At 28.0% G+C, this 24,032-nt stretch overlaps 10 protein-coding genes across 15 annotated transcripts in view; 6 read left to right on the top strand and 4 right to left on the bottom strand.

Moving 5' to 3' along the window:
- Window positions 1-462: 462 nt before the first annotated feature.
- On the top strand, window positions 463-1,456 carry LOC139993835 (uncharacterized). The gene is made up of 3 exons (XM_072015917.1): window positions 463-534; window positions 663-875; window positions 1,004-1,456. Exons 1-3 carry the CDS (start codon window positions 496-498, stop codon window positions 1,256-1,258), a joined length of 507 nt encoding a protein of 168 aa, XP_071872018.1. The 5' UTR covers window positions 463-495; the 3' UTR covers window positions 1,259-1,456.
- LOC139993833 (uncharacterized) lies at window positions 1,256-3,548 on the bottom strand. Its single transcript, XM_072015915.1, has 3 exons — window positions 3,265-3,548; window positions 3,055-3,188; window positions 1,256-2,286 (listed from the first exon to the last, which is right to left on the bottom strand). The coding sequence occupies exons 1-3, from the start codon at window positions 3,279-3,281 to the stop codon at window positions 1,607-1,609; spliced, it is 831 nt and encodes a 276-aa protein (XP_071872016.1). The 5' UTR covers window positions 3,282-3,548; the 3' UTR covers window positions 1,256-1,606.
- Window positions 3,549-3,824: 276 nt separating this feature from the next.
- On the top strand, window positions 3,825-5,312 carry LOC139993834 (probable E3 SUMO-protein ligase RNF212). Of its 2 annotated transcripts, XR_011801468.1 has the most exons (5): window positions 3,825-4,168; window positions 4,268-4,449; window positions 4,542-4,750; window positions 4,849-5,068; window positions 5,153-5,312. XR_011801468.1 is itself a non-coding variant. In XM_072015916.1 (4 exons), the coding sequence occupies exons 1-4, from the start codon at window positions 4,060-4,062 to the stop codon at window positions 5,012-5,014; spliced, it is 666 nt and encodes a 221-aa protein (XP_071872017.1). In that variant the 5' UTR covers window positions 3,827-4,059; the 3' UTR covers window positions 5,015-5,115. The 2 variants fall into 2 exon arrangements, 1 of the variants encoding a protein (XP_071872017.1); XM_072015916.1 differs by lacking the exon at window positions 5,153-5,312 and having other exon boundaries at window positions 3,827-4,168; window positions 4,849-5,115.
- A 278-nt stretch (window positions 5,313-5,590) lies between these two features.
- LOC139993832 (mitochondrial S-adenosylmethionine carrier protein-like) lies at window positions 5,591-7,566 on the top strand. Its single transcript, XM_072015914.1, has 6 exons — window positions 5,591-5,947; window positions 6,087-6,243; window positions 6,331-6,440; window positions 6,518-6,758; window positions 6,832-6,970; window positions 7,049-7,566. Exons 1-6 carry the CDS (start codon window positions 5,897-5,899, stop codon window positions 7,161-7,163), a joined length of 813 nt encoding a protein of 270 aa, XP_071872015.1. The 5' UTR covers window positions 5,591-5,896; the 3' UTR covers window positions 7,164-7,566.
- Window positions 7,242-10,102, bottom strand: Hsdl2 (Hydroxysteroid dehydrogenase like 2). The gene is made up of 8 exons (XM_072015909.1): window positions 9,953-10,102; window positions 9,098-9,261; window positions 8,783-8,996; window positions 8,502-8,707; window positions 8,225-8,422; window positions 7,855-8,070; window positions 7,649-7,777; window positions 7,242-7,565 (listed from the first exon to the last, which is right to left on the bottom strand). Exons 1-8 carry the CDS (start codon window positions 9,991-9,993, stop codon window positions 7,453-7,455), a joined length of 1,281 nt encoding a protein of 426 aa, XP_071872010.1. The 5' UTR covers window positions 9,994-10,102; the 3' UTR covers window positions 7,242-7,452.
- A 70-nt stretch (window positions 10,103-10,172) lies between these two features.
- LOC139993828 (asparagine synthetase domain-containing protein 1) lies at window positions 10,173-13,253 on the top strand. Of its 2 annotated transcripts, none has more exons than XM_072015907.1 (6): window positions 10,173-10,599; window positions 10,695-10,895; window positions 11,002-11,922; window positions 12,004-12,416; window positions 12,489-12,691; window positions 12,762-13,253. In XM_072015907.1, exons 1-5 carry the CDS (start codon window positions 10,537-10,539, stop codon window positions 12,661-12,663), a joined length of 1,773 nt encoding a protein of 590 aa, XP_071872008.1. In that variant the 5' UTR covers window positions 10,173-10,536; the 3' UTR covers window positions 12,664-12,691; window positions 12,762-13,253. The 2 variants fall into 2 exon arrangements, with proteins under 2 accessions (XP_071872008.1, XP_071872007.1); XM_072015906.1 differs by having other exon boundaries at window positions 10,174-10,599; window positions 12,489-12,670.
- Window positions 13,254-13,485: 232 nt separating this feature from the next.
- Window positions 13,486-15,522, top strand: Tub (interleukin 1 receptor associated kinase 4 tube). Of its 3 annotated transcripts, none has more exons than XM_072015910.1 (4): window positions 13,486-13,636; window positions 13,735-13,918; window positions 14,034-14,197; window positions 14,270-15,522. In XM_072015910.1, exons 2-4 carry the CDS (start codon window positions 13,749-13,751, stop codon window positions 14,971-14,973), a joined length of 1,038 nt encoding a protein of 345 aa, XP_071872011.1. In that variant the 5' UTR covers window positions 13,486-13,636; window positions 13,735-13,748; the 3' UTR covers window positions 14,974-15,522. The 3 variants fall into 3 exon arrangements, with proteins under 3 accessions (XP_071872011.1, XP_071872013.1, XP_071872012.1); XM_072015912.1 differs by having other exon boundaries at window positions 13,545-13,636; window positions 13,780-13,918; XM_072015911.1 differs by lacking the exon at window positions 13,486-13,636 and having other exon boundaries at window positions 13,645-13,918.
- Rbsn-5 (Rabenosyn-5) lies at window positions 15,508-18,184 on the bottom strand. Its single transcript, XM_072015908.1, has 7 exons — window positions 17,897-18,184; window positions 17,631-17,756; window positions 17,266-17,406; window positions 17,035-17,196; window positions 16,603-16,954; window positions 16,099-16,486; window positions 15,508-16,009 (listed from the first exon to the last, which is right to left on the bottom strand). Exons 1-7 carry the CDS (start codon window positions 18,030-18,032, stop codon window positions 15,782-15,784), a joined length of 1,533 nt encoding a protein of 510 aa, XP_071872009.1. The 5' UTR covers window positions 18,033-18,184; the 3' UTR covers window positions 15,508-15,781.
- Window positions 18,185-18,403: 219 nt separating this feature from the next.
- LOC139993477 (ADP-ribosylhydrolase ARH3) lies at window positions 18,404-20,333 on the bottom strand. Its single transcript, XM_072015229.1, has 6 exons — window positions 19,935-20,333; window positions 19,685-19,842; window positions 19,392-19,610; window positions 19,198-19,310; window positions 18,908-19,136; window positions 18,404-18,793 (listed from the first exon to the last, which is right to left on the bottom strand). The coding sequence occupies exons 1-6, from the start codon at window positions 20,104-20,106 to the stop codon at window positions 18,626-18,628; spliced, it is 1,059 nt and encodes a 352-aa protein (XP_071871330.1). The 5' UTR covers window positions 20,107-20,333; the 3' UTR covers window positions 18,404-18,625.
- A 1,713-nt stretch (window positions 20,334-22,046) lies between these two features.
- The window catches only part of LOC139993895 (A-type potassium channel modulatory protein KCNIP1), a 29,605-nt gene continuing 27,619 nt past the window's right edge, over window positions 22,047-24,032 (top strand). The window contains exon 1 of one of the 2 annotated variants that reach the window (XM_072016056.1): window positions 22,047-22,130. The gene's annotated coding sequence lies outside the window, so the exon portion shown is untranslated. Of the gene's footprint in view, window positions 22,370-24,032 lie in introns of both variants that reach the window. The other variant, XM_072016055.1, reaches the window with a different exon arrangement.

Here is a 24,032-nt window from a genome sequence, read left to right as displayed (position 1 = left end):
TATTTATTTTTAATTTTTTAATCGACTATTATCTCACAAGTTTACGTGCTTGATAAAAATTTCTTATTTTTTCTTATTTTGCGCGTTACTATAATTTAAAAATAATTTTATCATCATAGTTATTGTAAATTTGTCATTTTTATTTAAAAAACTTCTTAAAAAGAGTACAAGTAATTTTTAGTATCTATTAATATAATTATATAAGTTTTTATTTTTCATGGTATGAATATATTTTCAAACTAAAATTATTTTTTGATATTTTTTAAAACATAATCGATTTTCCTTTTTAATTAACATGTGGATTTAAGATGAACAGATAGAATTCGTAATTTATAGATCAAAAGTTGATTCATAAACAAATCGATAATCGATTTAACTCTAACTTAACGATTCTTAAAGTAAGTAAAAATTATAGAAATTTATTGAACCTTTGCCATATAATAATTGTATACAATATTATATAATTATTTTATTTTATTTTCAGAATATTTCACCATGAATCGAATAATCATACTGCTCACTTTTATTGCGCAGGTATGTTTGCCAAAATATCAATTTCATTAAAAAGAATTTAAGAAATATTCCTAAAAAGAGAAATTAATTTATACTCTTATAAGTTACTTAATATAATTATTTAATATTACGAAATTCATATCTCATAGCAAGAGGCTGCACACGTTCATTTGGTACCAAATAACGCTAGAACGAAAAATGTAACAGGGGAACTAACTTTGGTTCAATGCGAAGATAACTTAATTAAAATTACTGGAAAGGTATATGGACTTACAGCAGGGTTACATGGTATCCATGTACACGAAAAGGGAGACTTACGAGATGGTTGTATGTCTACTGGTCCGCATTTCAATCCTGAGAATGTAAGTTATTATTTAATAACAAGGCCACATAAAAATTTGCATTCAATTCTTAATAAATTACGTATAAAATATGACCGAACTATAAATGATGCTTATAAAAGAAATTTATCTTTGATTTCTACTTTTAGGTCACTCACGGCGGACAAAATAGTCCGGTGAGACATGTTGGCGATCTAGGTAACATATTAGCAAATGAAAGCGGAGTTGCTGATGTAAATATCATAGATTCTATTATTTCTTTTACTGGAAATAACAATATCATAGGACGTGCAATTGTCATTCATTCTGGCGAAGATGATCTTGGAAGAGGCAGCAGTCCTCTTTCTGCGTCTACTGGAAATTCGGGAGATCGTTGGGCTTGCGGTATAATCAAAGCTGAATAAATTCCTAATCTATATTTAATCTTGATTATTATATTTATATATAATTAGGCCTCAATGATTTTACTTCTACATTACGTCCAATATTAAAATTTAAATTTTAATATCTTGACCTATGTTTCTCCTCATCACAAGAATCCCAGAACTTCATTTTCTGTTTAACACGCTATTACTTATTACATAAATGCTTTCAAAATGCTATATATATATTTAACTGTATAACTTTTGATTACCAACGACATATAATTACAATTCCAAATTTGTCAAGAAACGCAAATTGTTGATGAAGGTTGTGAATCTTCTCAATTTATTATAAACTCACCATTTCAATAAAACATTTAGCGACGATCTTTATCCGGAATGTTCAATTTTTGTTAAAGTATGTCCGATTGTGTATTGCGAATTCATAACGTTATTAAAAGGCATTTGCTCAGGTTCTGGAAAACTGTTTATCAATTGTCCATATGGTTGTAGTTCAATTTGATGAACATATTCCATTTCAGCTTGATGAACTATCTTTGATATTTCTGATTTTACTTTCACTTGTAACGTTGGTGGAAATTCTCGAACTGTTTCAGCTACAGTTTCGAAATATTTCATTAGAACATCGCGAGTTTCACATTGTTTATCATTTGCATATTCCATTACGAAAGATGAAGATCCAATTATACGAGGTTTCTGATATGCGTTCTTTGAATTTGAATTTGAAAGTTGTTGAGTTGGAACAGAATCCGATGGTATAGTGATTACAGATATCGCTTCAGACCTTAATTTTTCATCATTGGTGTCATTTAAATTGGTATTTTCTATTATCGTATCTGAAATACGGGGCGATCTTCGCACATCGTGAGTATAAAATTCCGGTAACCATCCATATAATGTTGTGTGCTTCAAATATGGCTTTAAGAATTCCATTTCAGAGTGGTACTGATATGGTTTTGGAGGCCATTTTTTTTTTACTGTTGGCTTCCACCGTAGAAATCTTAGATACTGATCTTTTATAATAACCCATCTCCTTTTACATCGTGCAGCTAAAATGGAACAAAGTTTATAATTAACACACATTTCGCAATAAGTACAGGATGCTTGAAATACTGCATCTTGCCCACTTTTTTGTTTTATTTCCTTTATTTTATTTTGTTCATTTTTTGTTTTATATAACTGCCCAAGGACACACATATAATGGTATATATCTGATAAAATCGTAATAAATTTTTTACGTAGTTTAACCCCTAGACGATTATCTACATATCTAATATTCTGTGTATATTTTCAGAATTGTTTTAAACTTTACTGATATAACCATAATAGTCATATCTCATTGTAGTGTTAATGAAATTTCAAAATGTTTTATATAACATGCTTAACATATATGTTAAAGTTTTCTATGATGTATTATGAATTACTGTTCACAACGGGTGAAGAAGTCATACAATTTATATATGATATTCTGGTTTACGCAATGTCTTTCCATTTAAAAATTTGTTCTGAAGAAAAAAGTCAGATTTACAAAGATATCGTATGTATAAAAAATAATAAAAGGAAAGATATAAAATACTGTTATGGACAGTATGGTATAGATCTATGTAAACACAGCTGCTTTGAAATCTATCACACAATTCTTTATCTTTAAGTAAGTTATTTGCCATTATCTTTACAATATAGTTTTTATTGTCTATTAGTTGTCTAAGGGTTAAAGTTGTTAAAATTATGAAAAGATCATGTAACATCTGAAGAATTCCAATGTACCATTTAGTAGTCCAAAAAAGACAGTATACAAATATATGGTTATTTCTTACTTGACAATCCCATAATCCTCGCAATTTTTTGCCATACATTATTTCGTGCGACGTTAGATCTATAATTCTCAGCAGAAGAATTGTATAGTAGTTCATGTTCTTTCACAAGTTGTATTAATTTTAAGTCATTTATCCTAAATAAAATATATGGAGTAATGAACAAATAACATTACAATAGTATATAACTTATATATATTCGATGTACAATACCTGTTTACAGTCACCATTATCAACACATAACAATATCAGTTAATAATAAAATACTACACTACTCATGTATGAGACAGGTTATCTTTATTATCAATAATTATTATTTATTATCATAAGCAGTTATTAATTATTAGTTATTAATTAAGGTTCTCTCAATATTACGGTCCTATAGACAGATCTGGACCTTCAGACTCGATAGGAAAAACTGTTTGAAAAATGAATTGTGAAAATCAACAAAGACAACAAAGTTTTCATACTACAAGATAGATAGATAGAGATGAATAGAGTGTCTCTGCCTTTGTCTGAGACATTTATTGCATGTCACACATGTGCAGAACGAGACCCTTCTTGTCTTCCATGTTGATTTTTCAGGACTCGATAAATTTCAAACATCGATACTTACATTAAATTATTTTTTACAAGAATTTACAAGATGAGAATCTTCAATAATTTCTTATTTATTTGAATGTATGTATTAGGTTATTTGATAAGTTCGCAGCTAATTTGAAGCAAGAATTGAAGAAAATGTATTTTTATGAGAGTTACAAAATAAAATTTGTTCAAAAATAAAATCCAATAATATTAATTATAGAGGTAATACAACGTAATCTTAAACTACGAACTTTCTTTGTGTAATTCATCTTTTTAATTTATTGAGATATTTGAATTTCCCGCCACATGCGCTAATTTTACTGATTCAGCATAAAATAAGATTACTAATACACCATAGATAATTTAAATTGTGAATTTTATTCGAAAATAAAATATAAACGTTGTTTGTTCTTTTTAACAGTGATGGATATGTTTATATGTAACAAGTGTTTTGCTACACCACATAGAGGAAAAAAACCATTTTGTTTGACTCAATGCGGTCACATATATTGTAATGGATGCATACAACAAGGCAATAATAAACAACATAAAATGATAAATATTACTCATGCTATAAGTATATGCTCATATTGTATATAAGAATAAATCTGTTTTCTCTTTCATAATTTAGCTGAAAAACAGTGTCCTCAATGTCAGCAGATTGATATTTTTTCTGTCGAGTTACAGCAACCATCATTATCGAAAGTAGAGAATTTCTTTGCTCCATTGAATGAATCATTGGAATCATTACACAAAATATGTGGTTTTCAGAATAATCAAATGAAAATTATGATACAACGTTTTCATGAAATCGTGTGTTCCTTACTTTCTTTTTCTTTTTTTCTTTTTCCTAACTTTTGTATATTGAATTGAAAGAAACATATGTTTTTAATCAAATTCTCAAGGACAAAAAATACGAGACATTGAAGTCCCACTACTATAGCCTAACTCAAAACATGAAAATGATGAGAGATAAATATATTAAACTGAAAATGGAAAATACTGAACAGAAAAAGAAATTAATGTCTTTTGAAATGCAAAATAGAACTTTAAACTCTTTAAGTGATGTATCTACACCAATAAAATCTGGCAACAACAGAAGTTCAAAAATGAGGTATATGGATACAAGTCCAAAATAAAAAATTTCAAACTATTTTATAACTTCAAATTCTAAAAGAGATATATAACTGGCAAATTCCTTTTATTTTGTAGACCTGCATCAAATTCATATTTTTCGTGTGGGGCGAATATGTCGAGTCAATCATTTGACGTGAGAAAGGGAAACGCAATGTTCGAAGGTTTTCGTATTCCTTATCCTCATATAGTACGATCAGTTGGTTCTCGTGGAACTTCAGATACCAATTCTACTTACCTTTAGATTTTGGACAGAATTAGAGCAATATTTTAATTTATCTATACATAATAAAAAATGGTAACTGTATCCCTCTCCTTAAGTCATTAAAGATCTATAATAAAATACGTATAATCTTACAATGAATTCACCCTATTATTGTAGAATTAAATTTTACAAAATATAAAAAATTAAAAACATATGGAAGAAATATTTATGAAAAAGCAACAAAGGTTTTTTCTACATACAGTTACTAAAAATTAAAGAATTATGAAGGAATTGCTTTTTTTCATTTATATAGTAAAATTGTCTTCTCTTTATTTACTCGTTAAGTACGTTTTAAGTACCTATGACTTCATTATATACTGATAATAACCCAACATATATTTTTCCTGCGAAAGTACACCGACTTGAACTGTAATCTTTTAACCGTTCAAAATTCAACTCATATCCTTATCAAACTTATTTAAATTACCTACGTATATTATTACGAAGATTTTTTATAGAATAGAGGCAACTATTGTATAAAGTTAATTTTATTTATTTATCTACCTATACAAAAAATTTGTTTAGGGTTGTAAAAGTTTTCAGTCTACCATTATAGGATTAAAAAATAAGAATATAGATTAGTCATGTGTGTGTGGATTAAACTAGGTTATTTTTGTGCTGTCATGCACAAAAATAAATAGAATTGTTGTCTTCTTTTATTGCAATTTAAAAATTTTCAATGCGTGGAATTCAAAAAATGCGCCTTAACTTTAGAAATTTGGCAGTTCAAAAATTATGCGTATGTAAAGTTGAGTGGTTTTAGTGTATTTGATAGTTTACTTTCATGCTACGTTGGCTTCTATCCGCAATTCATCCAATGAGTGTAGTTTAAACCAATTAAAAAAGTTGTCATAATATGAAATGATGTTAGAAACAATAGATACGAAATTTACTTTCGCTATGTCTTTAATAGTAAGTAACAAAATATTTATTTATATAAAGGAAACAAAAATTGATCTAAATTATTTTTTAACTTAAATAGTATTTGAAAAATTGGAACTTTATTCATTATAATTCATTTATTCTATAATTCAAATATTCATTTAAATAGGCAGGAGGATTGGCTGGGACATCTGTCGATATAATATTGCACCCATTAGACACATTAAAAACACGTTTACAATCTAAACAAGGATTCGCAAAATCAGGAGGATTTTCTAATCTTTATAAAGGAATTCTTCCTGTAATAATTGGATCTGCACCAAGCGGTAAACAAGTGCTATAGTATGAAGTTATATAAAGTAATTTAGAAATATATACAACTACATATAAATTAAACTCTTACAATACTTTAGCATCATTGTTTTTCGTCACATATGAAGGTATTAAAAATATAATGCAATGTAGAGTACCTGAGAAATATCATTCATTCCTTCACATGGGTTCAGCATCTTTAGCAGAAATGGTAATTTTTAGGAAAAAAGTAATTAATTAGAATGTTCATTAAGAATAAAACTCTAATTATATTTAATTTGAATGAAGGTATCCTGTTTAATAAGAGTACCTGTGGAAGTAATAAAGCAAAGGAGACAAGTTTCTATGCTAGATAGACAAGATATTAATCTTAGATTATTATATAGTTGTTATCGGAGCACTGTATTAAGAGATATGCCTTTTAGTTTAATACAATTTCCAATGTGGGAATACTTTAAGAAAGTTTGGAGTTTACATGTTGACAGAGAAATTCTTCCTATAGAAAGTGCAATATGTGGAGCAATTGCAGGTTTAAATCTTTAGTATCCTATGATAATTTTACTTTATAATTAATGTATAATTAATTCCACTTAATTATGTAGGTGGTATTTCTGCTACTGTTACTACACCACTAGATGTTATAAAAACAAGAATAATGCTTTCACATGGAAATTCAAATACTTCAAAATTAAAAATACTATATGTATTAAAAGATGTATATAGAGATAAAGGTTTTCATGGGTAAGTCGGTATTTGATTTATAATGGATAATTTTTCAAATTTTATATTGATTTGATTTTAAAATTGGAAACTTTGTAGACTTTTTGCTGGTGTGGGTCCCAGAGTAATGTGGATAATTATAGGAGGATTTATCTTCTTTGGAACTTATGAAAAGGTAAAAACTATAGGAATAAGATATTGCTTATATTTATAGATTGCTTTTATGGAAAATGATAAACATCAATGATATTTGTAAATATATGTTTGAAATATATGAATAACTATTTGAGCATTTAAATTGCATAATTCTTTTATTATTTGTCGTTACAAAATATATTACAAGAGAGTATATAAAAATATATTTTACGTTAATCTTTAAAAACTGTATAAACTTTTTATACTTAACATTAAACTTTAAAAGAAAAGTAACAATACGAATATTCTAGTTTCATGTAAGAATATTCTAGATTCAGTGTTTCTTAAAAAGAGGAAACATTTGATTCTTAAAGTTTAGACTTTAATAGATTCATTAATTTTTCCAATTTCATTGCTTTTTGAAGGTCTCCACTAATTCTCAATTTTCCCATTACAAATGCTGATGTCGGTTTCAATTTTCCTAAACAAATATAAATTTTTTATTAATAAACCTCATTCTAAATCAATTTTTAATGCGTTTAATACATAAATATATTTAATTACCAGAAAACATTGCAAAAAAGTTATCGGAATCCATTGTTAATGTAGCATCTGGTGATTGACTAGGTTCTCCTCTACCTGCCGAACCTTGACCAGTTTTAAGATCCAAAAACCATGTACCAGCTTCACTACCTATTAACTTTATATTAATTGACATGTTTCTAGAGCAATCAATGAAAGACAATATTTAATCTCACAGGCTGATTTACCTCTGACATTGAATTGAAATATAGCGCCTGTTTTGTTAACAAGATCACTATTCAAGTTTGCTTGAATAACGCTAAATATTTGTGCAACTTTTCCGTTTGTTTTATTAGTATCCTGCATATCTTTTTGTGTTAGTTTATATAATGAATGAGCGTTTGAATCCAAAGACTCCAAATTTTCATCCACAAATAAATCTACCATTAATTTATCTTTATACTCTAAAAAAAAAGAAAAAGAAACATTTATAATAGATTCTTTTAACAAAGTATTAATTATAGATTATAGAAATAATTATAATCTATAATAATTATAATAATTAATTATTATAATTAATTATAGATCTATAGAAATGTTATATTCCACTCAATATACCTGGATTACATGCATAATCTGTGAAATCCGTGATTCCCTCATTTTTTAATATTTCTTCATCAATTAAAAACTGCCCAGTAATAGATTTACTATCTTTACAAATCAAAGCATACACAGCATCTCCCATTATATCAGGTTTACGACTGTAATTTTTTGATTCAGTACCAGATAACATTGTAATCGCGGCAGTATAAATAGCTGGATTAAGAATAAATTTAAATTTATACAGATAAATAAAAATGAAGAAAATAATGAAATTAAAAAATGAATAATTTACCAGTCTTTGGCCAGACAGCATTTACAGCAATGCCATTGTCCTTAAATTCTTCAGCCATGCCAAGAGCACACATTGACATTCCAAATTTAGATATTGTATACGCAACATAATTTTTAAACCATATTGGTTTCATGTTTAATGGTGGGCTGATGTTTACTATATGAGGATTTGTGCTTTTTTTTAAATAAGGTAAACATATCTTGGACCTTAAAACAAATATCACAATAATAATTATCATTCTTGATTTGTACATGTAATTCATAAAGAACTTTTATATTCACACTAAAAATGTTCCTCTGGCATTGATGTTATTCATAAGATCATACTTTTTCATATCTGTAAATTCTGTGCCTGTTAAAGAAATTGCACTGGCATTATTAATAACAATGTCAATACCACCAAATTTGTTGACAGCATTTTCTACTGCAGACACTACTTGTGCTTCATCTCTTACATCTACAATGCAAGGTAATGCTTTACCACCCACTTGCTCAACTGAAACAAATGAATTTCTTTAATGAAGGAAGTTCCATATATCAAAATTTGAGATAATTAATTAATTATTATTTAATATTTTTTATTATTTTTATAATTACTCTCTTTGGCAGCAGTGAATATGGTGCCTGGTAACTTTGGATGTGGTTCTGCAGTTTTAGCTGCAATGACGATATTTGCTCCATCTTTTGCAGCTTTCAAGGCAATAGTTTTCCCAATTCCTCTTGTTGCACCAGTAATAAAGATTGTGCGGCCGGCAAGTTTTCTATATACATATATTAAACATTTATACATGATAAGTCTGTTCTATAAAACTAATAGATATTAAAAACTTATATCTATATATATCTGTATATATGAAAATATATTTTTATTAATATGTATTGATAATGACTAGACTGCAGATATTTATGCATTTATAAGAAATTTGCAGATATAAAAATGCACATAATATACAAAAATATATAAAATATCCAAAATAAGGTATTAATTACAATATTCAGTAAGTAAAATAGGTCTCTAATTAAGGTCCACTATGTTAAAAGAATAAATTTACATAAACGTCTGCAGTAATGATATTTAATATATATTTAATGGTATTTTTGCAGCATTTATAATTAACTTATGTACAAATAAAATGTAACTAGAGCATAATTAACAGCACAATATGTGTAATTTTCACTCAAATTTAATGAACTTTTTCAAGCAATAAATTGATAATTTATAGTTATCTTCTTTTGCATAATCATCAAAATTATTGCAAATAACAGTTTGTTTTATTTTTAAACAATCTGTTATAAATAATTTATGTTTTTATTTATATTTATGTTATAGGTAATATATGAATTATAAATTTATGTTATATTATACTTTACAAGTTTATATTATAAATATATAAAACAATTTATAATGTATACTACAATTTATAATTTAAAATATAAATTTTTAATACAAACCCCGTATTGATCATATTGCAAATAAAACGAGGAACTGTCATAAACGATATAAGATATAAACGTATAAACAGCTACGTAATTGTAAGATTGTGCTCGAGCGAATTAATAATGACTGAATAAAATATGTACAAAAAACATATTACGTATACACAGTATACAGTATCACGTATACACAGTATCACTATACAATACGATTGAAGGTCCAATGCGTGGTTAATTATCGATTCTTTAAAATTGCCATCTTTAACAACATGGCGAGAATTCATGTAGAACAATGAAACACGTTCAAATTAACATTTACATTTTCTTTGCACGTTTTTGACGATTTTAAATATTTTAAAATGAAATTTAAAAATATCGGAAGAAATTTGTTAATTAAAATTAAATGTTAACGTAATTTTAACGTAATTAAAATAATAATTTTTATATATTTTATATTACCTTTATATTATTTTCGTATCATATAAACATACGTACGATTATGTTTAAATAAAGCATGATTTGAGATATACACATAATAAGACATTTATTTGTAAACCAACTGGTTTATAACTATAAAGGGTTATGTTTATGCCAATGTAGCCATGTGTGGAATATTTTGTAACATTTCACAAAACCATGCAAATTGTATAGAGATTTCACATGAGGTACTATTATTGAAATATACATCATAATGATAAACAAGAATTGTAACTGATAAGTTATAATATTATTTATAATATTTAATATTTTTCTCTATCAGTGGGAAGCTTGCAAGAATTTAATAATTGCCCGTGGTCCTGATGGTTTAATTGAGAAATTTGAAAATTTGACTCCAATTTGGTCTGGTCACTTTGTTGCTTCTGTATTATGGATGCAGGGTTCAGATTTTTGTGAACAACCAGCTATAGATTCGAGTGGTAATATTCTTCTTTGGAATGGAGATATATTTTCTGGAAATTTGGTAAATATTATATATTATGCGAATATATTGACTATATTATAACTATTTCATGTACTAATAAGGAATGAGATAGAATATTATTGAATCATTATGTTATTTGTTTTAGGCTCAAGATAATTTATGTGATACTATTGTGCTGTTAAATGCTCTACAGTCATGTTCAAGTGTACTATCAGTGTTCCAAGAAATCCAAGGTCCATATAGTTTTATATATTTTCAAAAATCTACAAATCTTCTGTATTTTGGTAGAGATGTTATTGGCAGACACAGTTTGCTTTTAAAAGTGGATACTGATGAAAATATTTTAACATTGACATCTGTTGCCAGTAAAGAAGTAAATAGAATTATGGAAATTCCTGCAATTGGAATTTTTGTTATGAATTTAAGCAATTCTAGAGTGAATTTTACATGCTACCCATGGAAGGAGCCAGATTTGCGATTTACTGATATTATTGAAGCACTAGAAACACATTTGGGTGTAGATATTGATATTGAAAAAGCTATATTAAAATCAGATGTATCAACGTGTCTACATTTGCATCCTAATATTAAAGACTTGGAATATTTGGAAAATAGTCCTTGTTTGGAAAATTCTTGTAAAATACTAGAATATTTGATAGAAGATAAAGATATCCTTGAAAGAGTCAATCGATTATTGAAACTTCTTTACAAGGCTGTGGAAGTTAGAATAAAGAAACAGCCCAAATTCTGTAGAACATGTATTAAATTAGTTTTAGAGAAACAAGATGTTATATGCAATCATTCAAAAATAGGTATATTATTTTCTGGAGGTTTGGATTCGGCTATTTTAACACTAATTGCTGATAAATATGTATCACAACATGAACCTATTGACTTGATCAATGTTGCATTTGAAAAGTCTATTAATACATCTAAGAAATCAAGTGCAAATAATGAAAAACAAAATATGGAAGACCAATATGATGTTCCTGACAGAAAAACTGGAAGACAAACGTTTGTAGAGCTTACAAAGATTTGCCCAAAACGGAAATGGAATTTTGTAGAAGTATATCAATCAAAATATACTTTGAAATACCCGTAAAATGTGAAAGATATCTTAATAACTAATTTATATTAATTCTTTCAGGTAAATATCAGTCAAACAGAATTACAGAAATATCGTTCATCGCGAATTTGTAATTTACTATATCCACTATGCACCATCTTAGATGAAAGCTTAGGTTGTGCTGTGTGGTTTGCAAGTCGAGCAAAGGGTACAATTCATTTGAATACAAATGTATATGAATCTCCATGTAGAGTACTTCTCTTAGGCATGGGTGCAGATGAATTGTTTGGTGGATATATGAGACATAGAACGATATTAAGACATAAAGGTTGGGATGCTTTAACACAAGAACTAAACATTGAACTAGCTGGAATCTCTGAAAGAAATTTAGGCCGTGATGATCGTATCGTATCAGATCATGGAAGACAATCTAGACTGCCATACTTAGATGAAAACATAGTAGAATATGTTCAAAAACTGAAACCATGGGAAAGGTAAATTGGTAAAATAAATATAGAAAGAAAAATAAAAAATAAAACGAAATTATATTATTCAATTATTTATAGGTGTTACCCAACAGATAAAATGCCATCTGGATTAGGAGATAAATTACTTTTACGTTTAGTGGCATATAAACTTGGTTTCCGAAATACAGCCAATTTCCCTAAAAGAGCTTTTCAATTTGGATCTCGAATTGCTAATGGCAAAGAAAACGCCAAAGATATATCAGAACGCTTATGAAATTATGGTATATGCAATTTTTTCTGATGTCAGTAAATATAATGTTTAGTTAATTGTAATATAATTAATTGTGAAATTACTTATGACCTATGTTTCAGGTATTATTTCATATTCACAGAGTTTATATTCTAAAATTATTAAAATAATGATGCTTATATATAATTACATTTAACAAATTATACATAACAAGATTAAATGTAATTGTAATGGGCATTCAAAGGTTCATAATATACAATGCAAAATTAGTGCCTGAAGTGAAAAAACTGCAGAAAAACTTAATGTTTTTTTCCTCTATGTGTAAATAATAGTTCGGCGAATTTCTTAAAAATAGAAGTGTGCAAGTTCAGAAAAGAGAATATAAAATTAACGTTTCTTTTTTTCACTGAATTAGTCAATATTTTTCTTAGCTTATAATCTACCTCAAAATATGCATACTTTGAACAAGACTGTGATATTTTGTATGTGTTGCAGCTCTTGTATTTTTTGTGCTTCAAATTAGTATACACGTGTCTTATAAAGACATTGTTTTTAATAAATTTTATATACCAATTCTTTTACAGGACATAAAAATAAAATATTTCAATAACAAATTTTTCAAATATTCTATATTTAATATGTGCTTCCTTATATTATTTTCCCTAAAGTTTATATTTTATATGTATTATATATGTATTTTAGAAATTACATATTACATTTTCTATTTTTAATTTAAGTGAACTATAGTAGAAATAATGTAAACCTAAAAGTGAATATTAAAAAATAATTATTACTTACTTACATACTATTTATATACTAATATTTTTATTATTATTTATTGTTTATTATATCCTTATATATTAATGGATAATAGGATCAATAGAGAGAGAGAGAGAGAGAGAAATACAGTTTTCTGTTTCTCTATAGTGGTTGTTAGCCATGTGACCGTATATCAGTAATTATGTATGAAAATTCAAAGAATTGAGGTTAAAAAATCGTGTCATTAGAAATTATTTTCCAGTTTTATTGCTGAATTAATATAAGTTTATTTCTACTGTACTGCCCATTTTTATTTACGTTGCATAAAAATTGAAGTATTTATAAGGATAATGTCGCAAAGTACAATTTGCTTCGACACAGAGATACGAAAATTAAGGCCTGCGGAATTATATAAACTGGGACAAATATTAAGTATACAGGATTCATGGAAAAAGTTAATGGCTATTATACCAAAGGATAATGGTTCTAATCTGCCAAAATTTAATGTTGAACATTTTAGGTATACAGCAGCAAATATCAATTAAAAATTGTATTATACTTTTATTATAATATTTTATTATACTTAATATAAAGTAAACTATGTTTCTCATTTATTATTGTTTAAACTTTTATAGTATGATTGAGCAAGCTGCACAGCAAGGAAATGCAGCAGAATTATTTTTATCGGAGTGGGGGACAATTGGTAAAACGAGACCAACATTGGGTTATTTATTAAGCCTTTTAACAAAAGCTCAGTTATTTAGAGCTGCAGATTATGTTGCTGGAGAATTACTAAATGGTATAATAAAAAAATATTGTTATAAAGTATATAATTATTGTAACTTAAATAAAGTCCTTACTTTTTTTTTAGAGGAACTTCCAAAACGGCCACAATACGGACCTGCAGCACCTGTAGATATCTCTAACGAAATAAAGAGATTATTGGAAGATAAGGAGGAACTTGAAAATTTCAATTTTAATGAATCTTTGATATTTGAATTACCTACACAAGTTGATGACAATGAAACAGTTAATCCTAATGTAATGAATGATAGTTCTTTGGAAAGAAATATGCAGTCAACACAATTGATTTCTTCAAAAAGGAAACACAACAAAAAGCAATTAGAAAATGATGAAGAAACATTAAATGCACAAATGTCAGATTTGATGAAATTTAGTAGTGAAGAAAACGTACAAGAATGTAGAAAACAAGAACAAGTACTCAAGCAACAAGAAATATCATCTGGTGAATTGCCTGTTCTTTTAAATCGGTTCGGACAATCTGTAGAACAAACGAAATTATATCAAGAAGTATTATCAAAAGAACTTCCTGTATTTTTAAATAATACAATTTCGTCAAATGAAATTTTAACTAATTACGAAACAAAGGATTCATTACATTTATCCAGTAGAAATATTGATGAAAACGAAATATCTTCTACCGAATTACCGCAATGTATTGTTGATCTTCGTTACTCTGATAGTACATGCAGTCTCAAAAATAACACGAATATAGCGCAAAATGCATTGAGCTCGAAAGAATTACCAGTTACAGTACTAGAATATAATGAATAACGCAGGATTTAATTATTTTAGTAACTATATACGTATTTTATACTTTTTTCATTTATGAAACATCTAACATTCCAAAATGATGAGCATTATTTATAAATATATATTTTTATAAAATATTTGTAAAGAGAAAATTAAACTTTGATTTAGATAGATTAATTTTTCATAAAAAAGCATACCATCCCATTATTCTTACATTATGCATATATATACATATGGTTTATTTAAAAACTACAGTGTATAAATAAATATTATAAGTTTATTTTATTAAAAAATATACTTTCTTACTCTTATATAAACATTATATTAAAAATCCATATTATAGTTTTTACAAATATATATGTTAAGAGAAGTTGAATTATAATATACATATGTATATATATATATATATATATAGGAATAGATTTAGTTTTATGAACTTTGTTTGTATGAAGTCAAGTGTGAGAAATATGTAAGTATGTGTGAGTTTCAAATAATGTTGTAAAACCTGATACATTTCTGGACTGTAGAATCGAAATTAAATAAATAATAATAATATTGTATTAAAAATCATATATATTTTTCAATATTAATATATACAATAATAATTTAGTATATTAAATGTATACATTACGAAATATCATCATGATATTTATAATTAAATTCACGAATGCAAAGGAACTTTTAAAGTACATCACGTTGTGCAATAATACATGAAATGGATGCAGTGATACGTGAAACTTTCGATATAATAGGAAGGTTTATTAAGTCTTATTTAAACCCGATAAGAAATACAGAATTACCTAATAAAAAATGCAGATATGTATATACTTTATCCATCGCTATTATTACTTTCTCTCATTGTGAAGTAGGCGCTTTGAAGCTCTTTAAGATTGCGTTCTAACGTTGCAACCTCATCATATCTGCAATCTGCTTTAGCTTGCTTAATGTAAGCTCGAAGATTACTCATTTGCTCAATTATAGGATCCATAGAAGATGGCATTATGGGAGTAACGCTAGATGGACCCCAACCTTGTGATTGATCTAGTACCACATTTGGCTATGTGAACATGACATCAATGGTATTAAATTAAGAATAGGAATTTTTAATAAAACTTTTTTTCCGTTTATTCAATAAATTAATATCACCTGATTTTCTTTCATAATGGGCCGAACTTCGAGGTTCCATGTCTCCCTTTTACGCTGCTCTTTTGGTCTTTCTCTTTGTTCTTCTTCCAATTGTCTTTCATACGCAATTCTAGCTTCTATACGTCTTTGTCGTTCCTTCTGTAATTCCGCGTATCTCTCTTCTGAAGGTAAAGCTTGCACGCTTAATAATTCTTCTTTCAAAAAGATCATCGCAGACACTCTAACCATATGATGCAATCGAAGTTCTTGATCCTGCGGAGGATTTTCTACGCATCTTGTTCCGAGTACTGAAATTCTTTTGCTAATTAAATCTATATTCTCGCCTAACTTTGCGATCTTATTTCTTAAAGCTTGAGCATCTTCTAAATTATATGTGGATTCCCCCTCACTGAAAAACATATCTCTTAACTTCGTACGAGTAATTTTGTGCTAGGAGTAATATAAAATTGTACACAAATGTTATAGTGTTACAAATGTCCATTTTATAATTATTGGACCACGTACTTTAAGGATTCCCACATTTTGTTGTACATTTTTACGTGTTGCGAAGCTTCTTCCATATATGCCCTTAGCTTTTCATAAAACTGGCATACTATCGGTTTATCAAAATGTTTCGCTTTTTGTTTTTCTCTCGCATCAAGCAGATTCGCACAGTGCGTACAAATTCTAAAATGCTGCTCGCTACCTGTTGAATCATTAACCAAGGATAGTACACTATTTAAACTACCACTGGATGGTGACCTCGCCAATTTTGTAAGACCAATACCCGCACGTACTATACGTTCCGAAATTGGTCGTTCGGAAGTAGGAGATACTGCTGAATCATCTTGTACAGAAACAGGACTTGTCATTTTTCCTGTAAACGTAAGCAATTAGATTTCTATAAAAATTTTTTTTCCGATATCTTTTTCTTTTAATAATTTTGAAACTACCAACTTGCATCTTGTAACGATAGAAATATTGTACAATTGTGACACATAACAGCTCCACAAAGTCTACAATGATGTTTTCTTCTTGCAACATGAAAACTTTTTGCACAAGTAGGGCATAATTTTACATCTTTTTCATCTATCCATGGCACAATGGTGCGTTCATGAACTATCATAAAAAAAGTAAAATATTAGTTAATTTTTCTTTGTAAAATGGATAATAAAATTTGTATTCTACCTTTTCTATCAACTGGATCAGATGGTAAATTGTTTAATAATTTATCTAGTCTTATGAGAAGTTTATTTGTTTCTGTAGAGTAACGTTCCAATCTCATATTTCTTACTTCTTTAAAATAGTTTGTATGTGATGTCATTGCACCTGAAAATTATTAATACATAATTATATAACATTTTCTTTTGAAGCATCTATAATTCATTTTAAATTCTACGGATCTTTTGTTAATTTTTTAAAAGATAGCTTGAATATATCTCTGTTATCTTCTCCAGTATATTATAAATTTCTTTTCTTCAAAGTAAAATTGTTATAATATTATATTCTTTAACATAAATCAATATCAAAGAGGATTTTCTCTTTGTCAATACCTATTTCTTGAGGTCCCCAATTAAGTTCTGGGCTACGTTGCCTAGTAGTTGGTGGTATACTATTTGCAAAGGAATCTGACATTTCATCTTGCTTTAAAATCTTCTTTTTAGCCTTACCAAAAAGATCTAGAAAAATAAAATGATTTAAATATTTGTTTGTGACACACTTACTTTTAAAATACATTATCAATTTTTACAATGCATTAATATGTTTGTTTAATAAATTTATAAGATTTAAGGATAATTACGAAAGTTCGAAGTTTTACCTTTAAGCGACTTCAAAATTTCTGGATCATCTTTATGGAAATCCTCGAAATGTTTCGTTAATTGATTAGGTGCTTTGAAATCTGTCATACATATTGGACAAATAAATCCTTCTAATACTTCCTCGCAGCCAGCCATTGTAAAATTTTATATTTAAGGGATTTCTACTATCTTTTTTTGTAATTTCTTCTTAACTTATACTCCACAGAAATCATTTGTAGGCGTCTCTTCAATCGTGGATAAGCAACGTGTTTTCTGAGCAGCCATATTGAATCCTATCAGCTGAGAGAAATGTCAAATTTCTTTTACATAATTCAGTTTAATAAAAGTTAAATTTTTAAAATTAATTTTCTGACCTATTTCCATGATTTATTTGGATAAAAGCCTTGAACAATTAATATTTTAAATTAATATTTTATTTCTAGACAATGTGTTTTATTATTAATTAGAAAGTATTTTCATTGTACATATAAAATACTTTCTTGTAATTTTAAGAATAATTAAAACTATTTAAAAGATTGTATAGATTATTTATTCGATAAATGTACAAATTCATAATAGCTATAGGTACATAAGTTATAAATCAGTCGTAAAAATATTTCACGAATAACGGAGCAATAATTGAGTAGTTAACAAAGACAGTCTTAATGATAATTACATTTCTACAAAATTCTTATTAAAAAATAAAACAGTTATTACATTTGATCTTCTGCGTAAATAAAAGGAAATTTCTATTGCGCTATCGACAATTCAAGTAGTTTATCGCCTAAAATCCGAAATTCCTCTGAAGCTTCACAATGCTGTAAAAGATTACTACTAATTTTTTCTTCTCCATAATATGCACCGGCTATCGCTCCAGTCATACTACCAATGGTATCTGTATCACCACCTAAACTAATCTGAAAAGTAATTTTTGTTTTATGTATAATTTTTAATTAAAGAGAAAAAATCATTGATATTAATAATCGTAACTTATCATTATTTTATTCAGAGAGGTAATATATTGTACTTACAGCATATTGAATTGCTCTTCTGAAAGGATTATCTGTTTGTATACCCGTGATTGGTTTTTGTGCTCTTAAAAAACAAAATATTGCAGTAGGTACTGAATACAAAGCTGCAACACTATTTCCCAACTTTTGTATCACTTTTTCATCGTGTGAGGCTTCACCATCTTCAGATATTAGTGATTTTACCATACATAGCTGTACTCTGTATGGTTGCGGTTCTGATAAACCTAATCTGCGAAAAATAAGCATTTTAAACAAACAATAATTTTTAAAATTGTATTATCTTATGTTACCCTTCTTCATCTTTTTCTATTTGATCCATTTTATGAATCAAATCATCAATAAAATTTGTTACATTTAATTCTTCACTTGGATTTAAATGCAGACTTTGATAAATTGCTGTTGCCTGAAAAATAATAAAAATATGTTTGGATTATAATTACTCAATGAGACTATAACATGTTAATGAATTTATAAGTACAATTACTTGCAAAATAGCCCCATCTATTCCAACTTTATGAGTATGAGTAATCTGAGTCGCTTTCCTAACTGTATCTAAAAGTTTATCATAGTTTTGATATGAGAATAGTGCAATAGGTGCAACTCTCATTGCACCACCATTTCCCCATGACCCTTGTCCATTAAATTGCTCCTTGGCTGGACTTACAATGTCTGCAAATTTGTTACCCCGTAATTTTTGAAATACCTTTAACAAAATTTGAATCTCAGAATTAATCTTTGTGTCAGGATTACAAAATTATGATACACGTAACATCATACCGTTACAACACCCATACCATAGCCTCGATTAGGTTCTTGGTAATAACTTTTAACAAATCTTTTTGCAACATCAACAACATCTAATTCCTTCTGGTCAACCAGAGATTTAGCCAAAGAGTAAGTCATGGCAGAATCATCTGTAAACTGCATGACAGGTGCTATAGAATTAAAAAAAATGTTCTATAGTAAAATATTATTATTTCTATATTTTATATTATTTTGTAGAATGATGACTTTTTTAAATACATACCTTTGAATGGTGGACCTTCCAGTTTATCAAATGATTTTTGTAAAACTAATTTCATGCCGTTTGTTAACTGATCGCCGCTATCATAAGGACTACCAGTGCAATCGCCGATTAAAGCACCAAGCATTGTACCGCGAAATTTGCTTTTTAATAATGATAAATCCATCTTTGCCATAACCTTCTTGCACTTCAAATTCTTTAACTAAATTTGGGGGTTTGCGAACACTTTAATGTAGGATTTAATATGATGTTTAAAGCGATATCAAAGTAAATATTATGTTACGAATGTCGATTACTCAGATAAATAATGATGAAGATAAAAAAGATAGTTGTAATAAAAATAATGTAAATATCAATCTGATCACTTAACTTATGGACATTTTATTATATTTTATACCATACTTGATTATATATACATATACATACATATCAAGTTATTTACCGGTACGGTAAGATGTCTCTGCTTGTAAGTTCGTAAGAGAAATTTAAAATAAAAAGTCAGTGAATGTTATTACATATACTGTCATAGTTATAATAAGAAATTATGACTACTGCTACTACTAATCTAAATCAGTACGAATCGAATCAATAAATCGAAATTTAGTTTTATTTTTTTTAATATAAATAATATAAATGAAATGTAATCCGTTATTATATCATTTCAACTCGTAAAAAAATTAATTTTCATATATCCTTTTGATTCTTATGCAATAAAATCGATGACAATGCGCATTTAACATATAATGAAATTTAATAATTTATCGATTATTAATCGAATTGCAATTTTCCGAAGCTATCTTTTTATAATTGTAGTGCATTGCATTTAAAAAAATTAGTATCCAATTTTGCAAATCAATCTTCATGATACTAATCAAATTTTCCTTTCTTTTACTAGTTATTTTATAAAATTATAATTTTTATAGTCTATTTCTTAATGTTCTGTTTAAATTATATCCTATATGAATTGAGAAAATTTTATAAATTTTTTTTCATAAGTTTGTTTTTCTTATATTTATAAATACAAAAAGAAATAATGAAAATAAGATGCAAATTTAATTAGCTTATTATTAGGGACGAAAGTAGCGTGCATTAAATTTTGGTAAAGCTTGTATGTTGATGGTATTATGTGTTGGTAACTTTCCGATATAACTTTATTTCTAATAGAGTAATTGTGCTTGGATGTATGTCTTATTTGCATCAAGATATAACGTTATTGTAGAAATTGCTCACAAAAGAGAAGATAATGTAATATAAAAAAATATTCTTAATTATTCTAAAATGCTTTAAATATTTTAAACAAAAAATTTATTACAATATATTGATTTTATTTTATTCAAAGTATGTGGTTCAATATCTTTTTGTATAAAAAGAAAAATTTTTAAATATATAGGGTGATTAAAAAATCTAATTGTATATTCTTTCGATAAAATTATGTATTTATGATTATGTATGATTATAGATCGGCTTCCCCCACATTTTACAAACAGATATATAGACTTAGGCCATTAAAGATCAAATATTTCATACAAGAAATAAGAGGAAGAAACAAGTAGTCAGTTAACAATATTCAAACCATCTAGTGGAAGAGGAAAGCGCTATTAATTAAACAAATCTCTCCTTAGTACATTTATAATTTCAAAAGGTACAAAAATCGAACAGATATATAATAATAAGATATGATCATAAAATCAAGTGGAATATGGTTAAATAAACATAATTTTAGAAGATACGAAGATACATGTACATATTCTTTCTGTTGTTAAACAACATAACAATATAACTAAACTATCTAATGGAGTGGGAAAGAATCTTGAACAATTAAAATTTCTTAGGACAAGCATCATTCTAAGAGGTATGTACAAAATCAGGCAACCCTATCTTCTAAACAATCTCATCATTCAAGCAATTTTCATAACACAATGTATTCCTTGCAGTATGTAAAAAAAGAGGGAAGAGAAGAGACAAAGGAGAATAGGCGAGCAAGTCGGTGGGGAAACAGAAAGGAGCTCGCTCGTTAAGGGTAGTTTCCTTCCGTGGGGAAGGATCGTATGGGGGCGAAAAAGAAGGAGGGCGACGATTGGGCGGGGCAGAGGATGCGTGGTCCGGTCTAACCCGGCCACATCCAGTCTGCCGCCGACTACGTAGTTGCGCAGTGTCGTTGTTGAACGTTGTGTGTGCCACTAGAAGAGGATATAAACGGTATGCCGGTGCTCGGGCTAGCCTGACTCTCTTTCTCCGGTCCTTCGTCGAACGTCGCGTCTCTTCTTCGACCCAGGGTCGTTCACCCTGCAAGTCCAGCGTGCTCGCGTTGTCCTTCAAAAAAACGAATACATACTCTGTTTTCCTGTTTCTCTCTCTGTGGCCTCCTTCGTCTGGTCCACCACGTCCTGATCGAATTTCCAGCGAGTTGGCTGACATTTCTTTCTACGCGGAGAAACGTAAGCGACTTCTCTCTGTTATCTTGCCGCCAGGCTGTTGCCAGTTTCGTGCGCTCGCGCGAGTCAAGGAAACTGTATACTTGATAGATAAGGTTATTGTAAGGAGGTTAGAAAAGGATGTTTTCATTCTTATACTGTTGATTTTTTTTAGAGATTTCTATGTTTGTTGTTGTTAGGCTTGGTTTTGTACGTTGAGCATTAGGATTATTTTGGGGTAAATGGGGCTCGATTGATTCGCCAGGATTAAATAAATTAGTAATAAATTAAATATTTAAAAAGGTTGATAATAGATTGAATATTTAAGAAAGGATAATCAAAGTATTTTCGTATTTTTTACATTTATTATTAGATTTTAAAAATTGATAAAAATATTATTGTATTCTATTCACTGTAACATAGTTATTCTATTCTGCGTGCTAATATTTTCTAGGGGAAATTTAGATAAATAGAGACAACTTTTATTTGTTAAATAGAGGTAATCAAGACAAGAGTAAAAATGTATTATTCCAGATAATTACACTTTCTATCTTATACAAATATTATTTTCCTCAAAATCTATACAAATATTATACTCTATTCACTATAACATCGTTACTCTAGGGTGCTAATATTTTCTAGATGAAGCTATATAATGAATCAAACAGATAGTATTCCTTTTGTGTCTTTTATATCCGTTGTTACTTTTCTAAATTATATAAGTTCCATTAGATATTTTATTTACTATAATGTTAAATGCTAATACTTTTTAGCATTGAACTGAATAGTTTTCAACAAAACATCTATTTATGTCTTTTTTAACAGAAAATAAATTAAGATAGTAAGAGATAATTTCAGATTTCTTGGCAACGATATTTCGTTTTCAAAATTAATAGCCAAATACAGGTGCGAGCGTTACGTAATGTTATTTTACCGTGCGCCCCGGTGTGGCAAATTGTCCTTTGTTTCTATTGTTCTCTGGTAAGGGACGATATTTTATACTTATTCCATGCTGTTTCCGTAAGCTAATAAGATTTATTACAGTACGGTAACGTGTTGTACGACACGAGCGAAATAATCTTTACACGTGATAGATGCACAAATAAAAAAATGCAGTTCCTATATTTTGTTAGTTCAAAAGAAGAAATGATCTTACAATTGTGGATAAGTTAGAAACATTCTTTGAAGAGTAATAGTAGCAATATCTCGAGTGGATGCTCGTGTAGCCGGGTGAAATATTTAAGCTAGTTTAAACATAGAGTCATTCACGTTGGACATCCTTTCACTTTGACCAGCATGAAAGGATACTAAATTTTTCAACTGTAATAATAAACGATAATGTGCACTGTTAAGTCGAGTACTTAATATTATCACTGTTCCTCTTTTGATTCGTGTAATCGATATCATTTCTCAAAATGGTAGCAGAATATTTAATTTTTAAATTACGCAATTCAATTTAGTTTTCAAATATGAGAGAATATTAGTTACAATAATAAATGATAATACGTCAAATTTTTTTATAACATGGCATGAAGTATTCTTTTTAATTATTATTTTTACAAATTTTTGAATATTTTCTATAACATCATAAAAAAGTGTTCAACTATGTAATTATCAGCATATGTACAGTAATGCAATATTTTTATATAGTATTATTATACATTTTTAAATTTTGTTTATACAATAA

The sequence above is a fragment of the Bombus fervidus genome, chromosome 13 (assembly GCF_041682495.2).
Source record: "Bombus fervidus isolate BK054 chromosome 13, iyBomFerv1, whole genome shotgun sequence".
NCBI classification, from domain to species: Eukaryota; Metazoa; Arthropoda; class Insecta; order Hymenoptera; family Apidae; genus Bombus; species Bombus fervidus.
The sequence above is the reverse complement of the archived record's forward strand: the minus strand, read 5'-3'. Positions and strand labels throughout refer to the sequence as shown.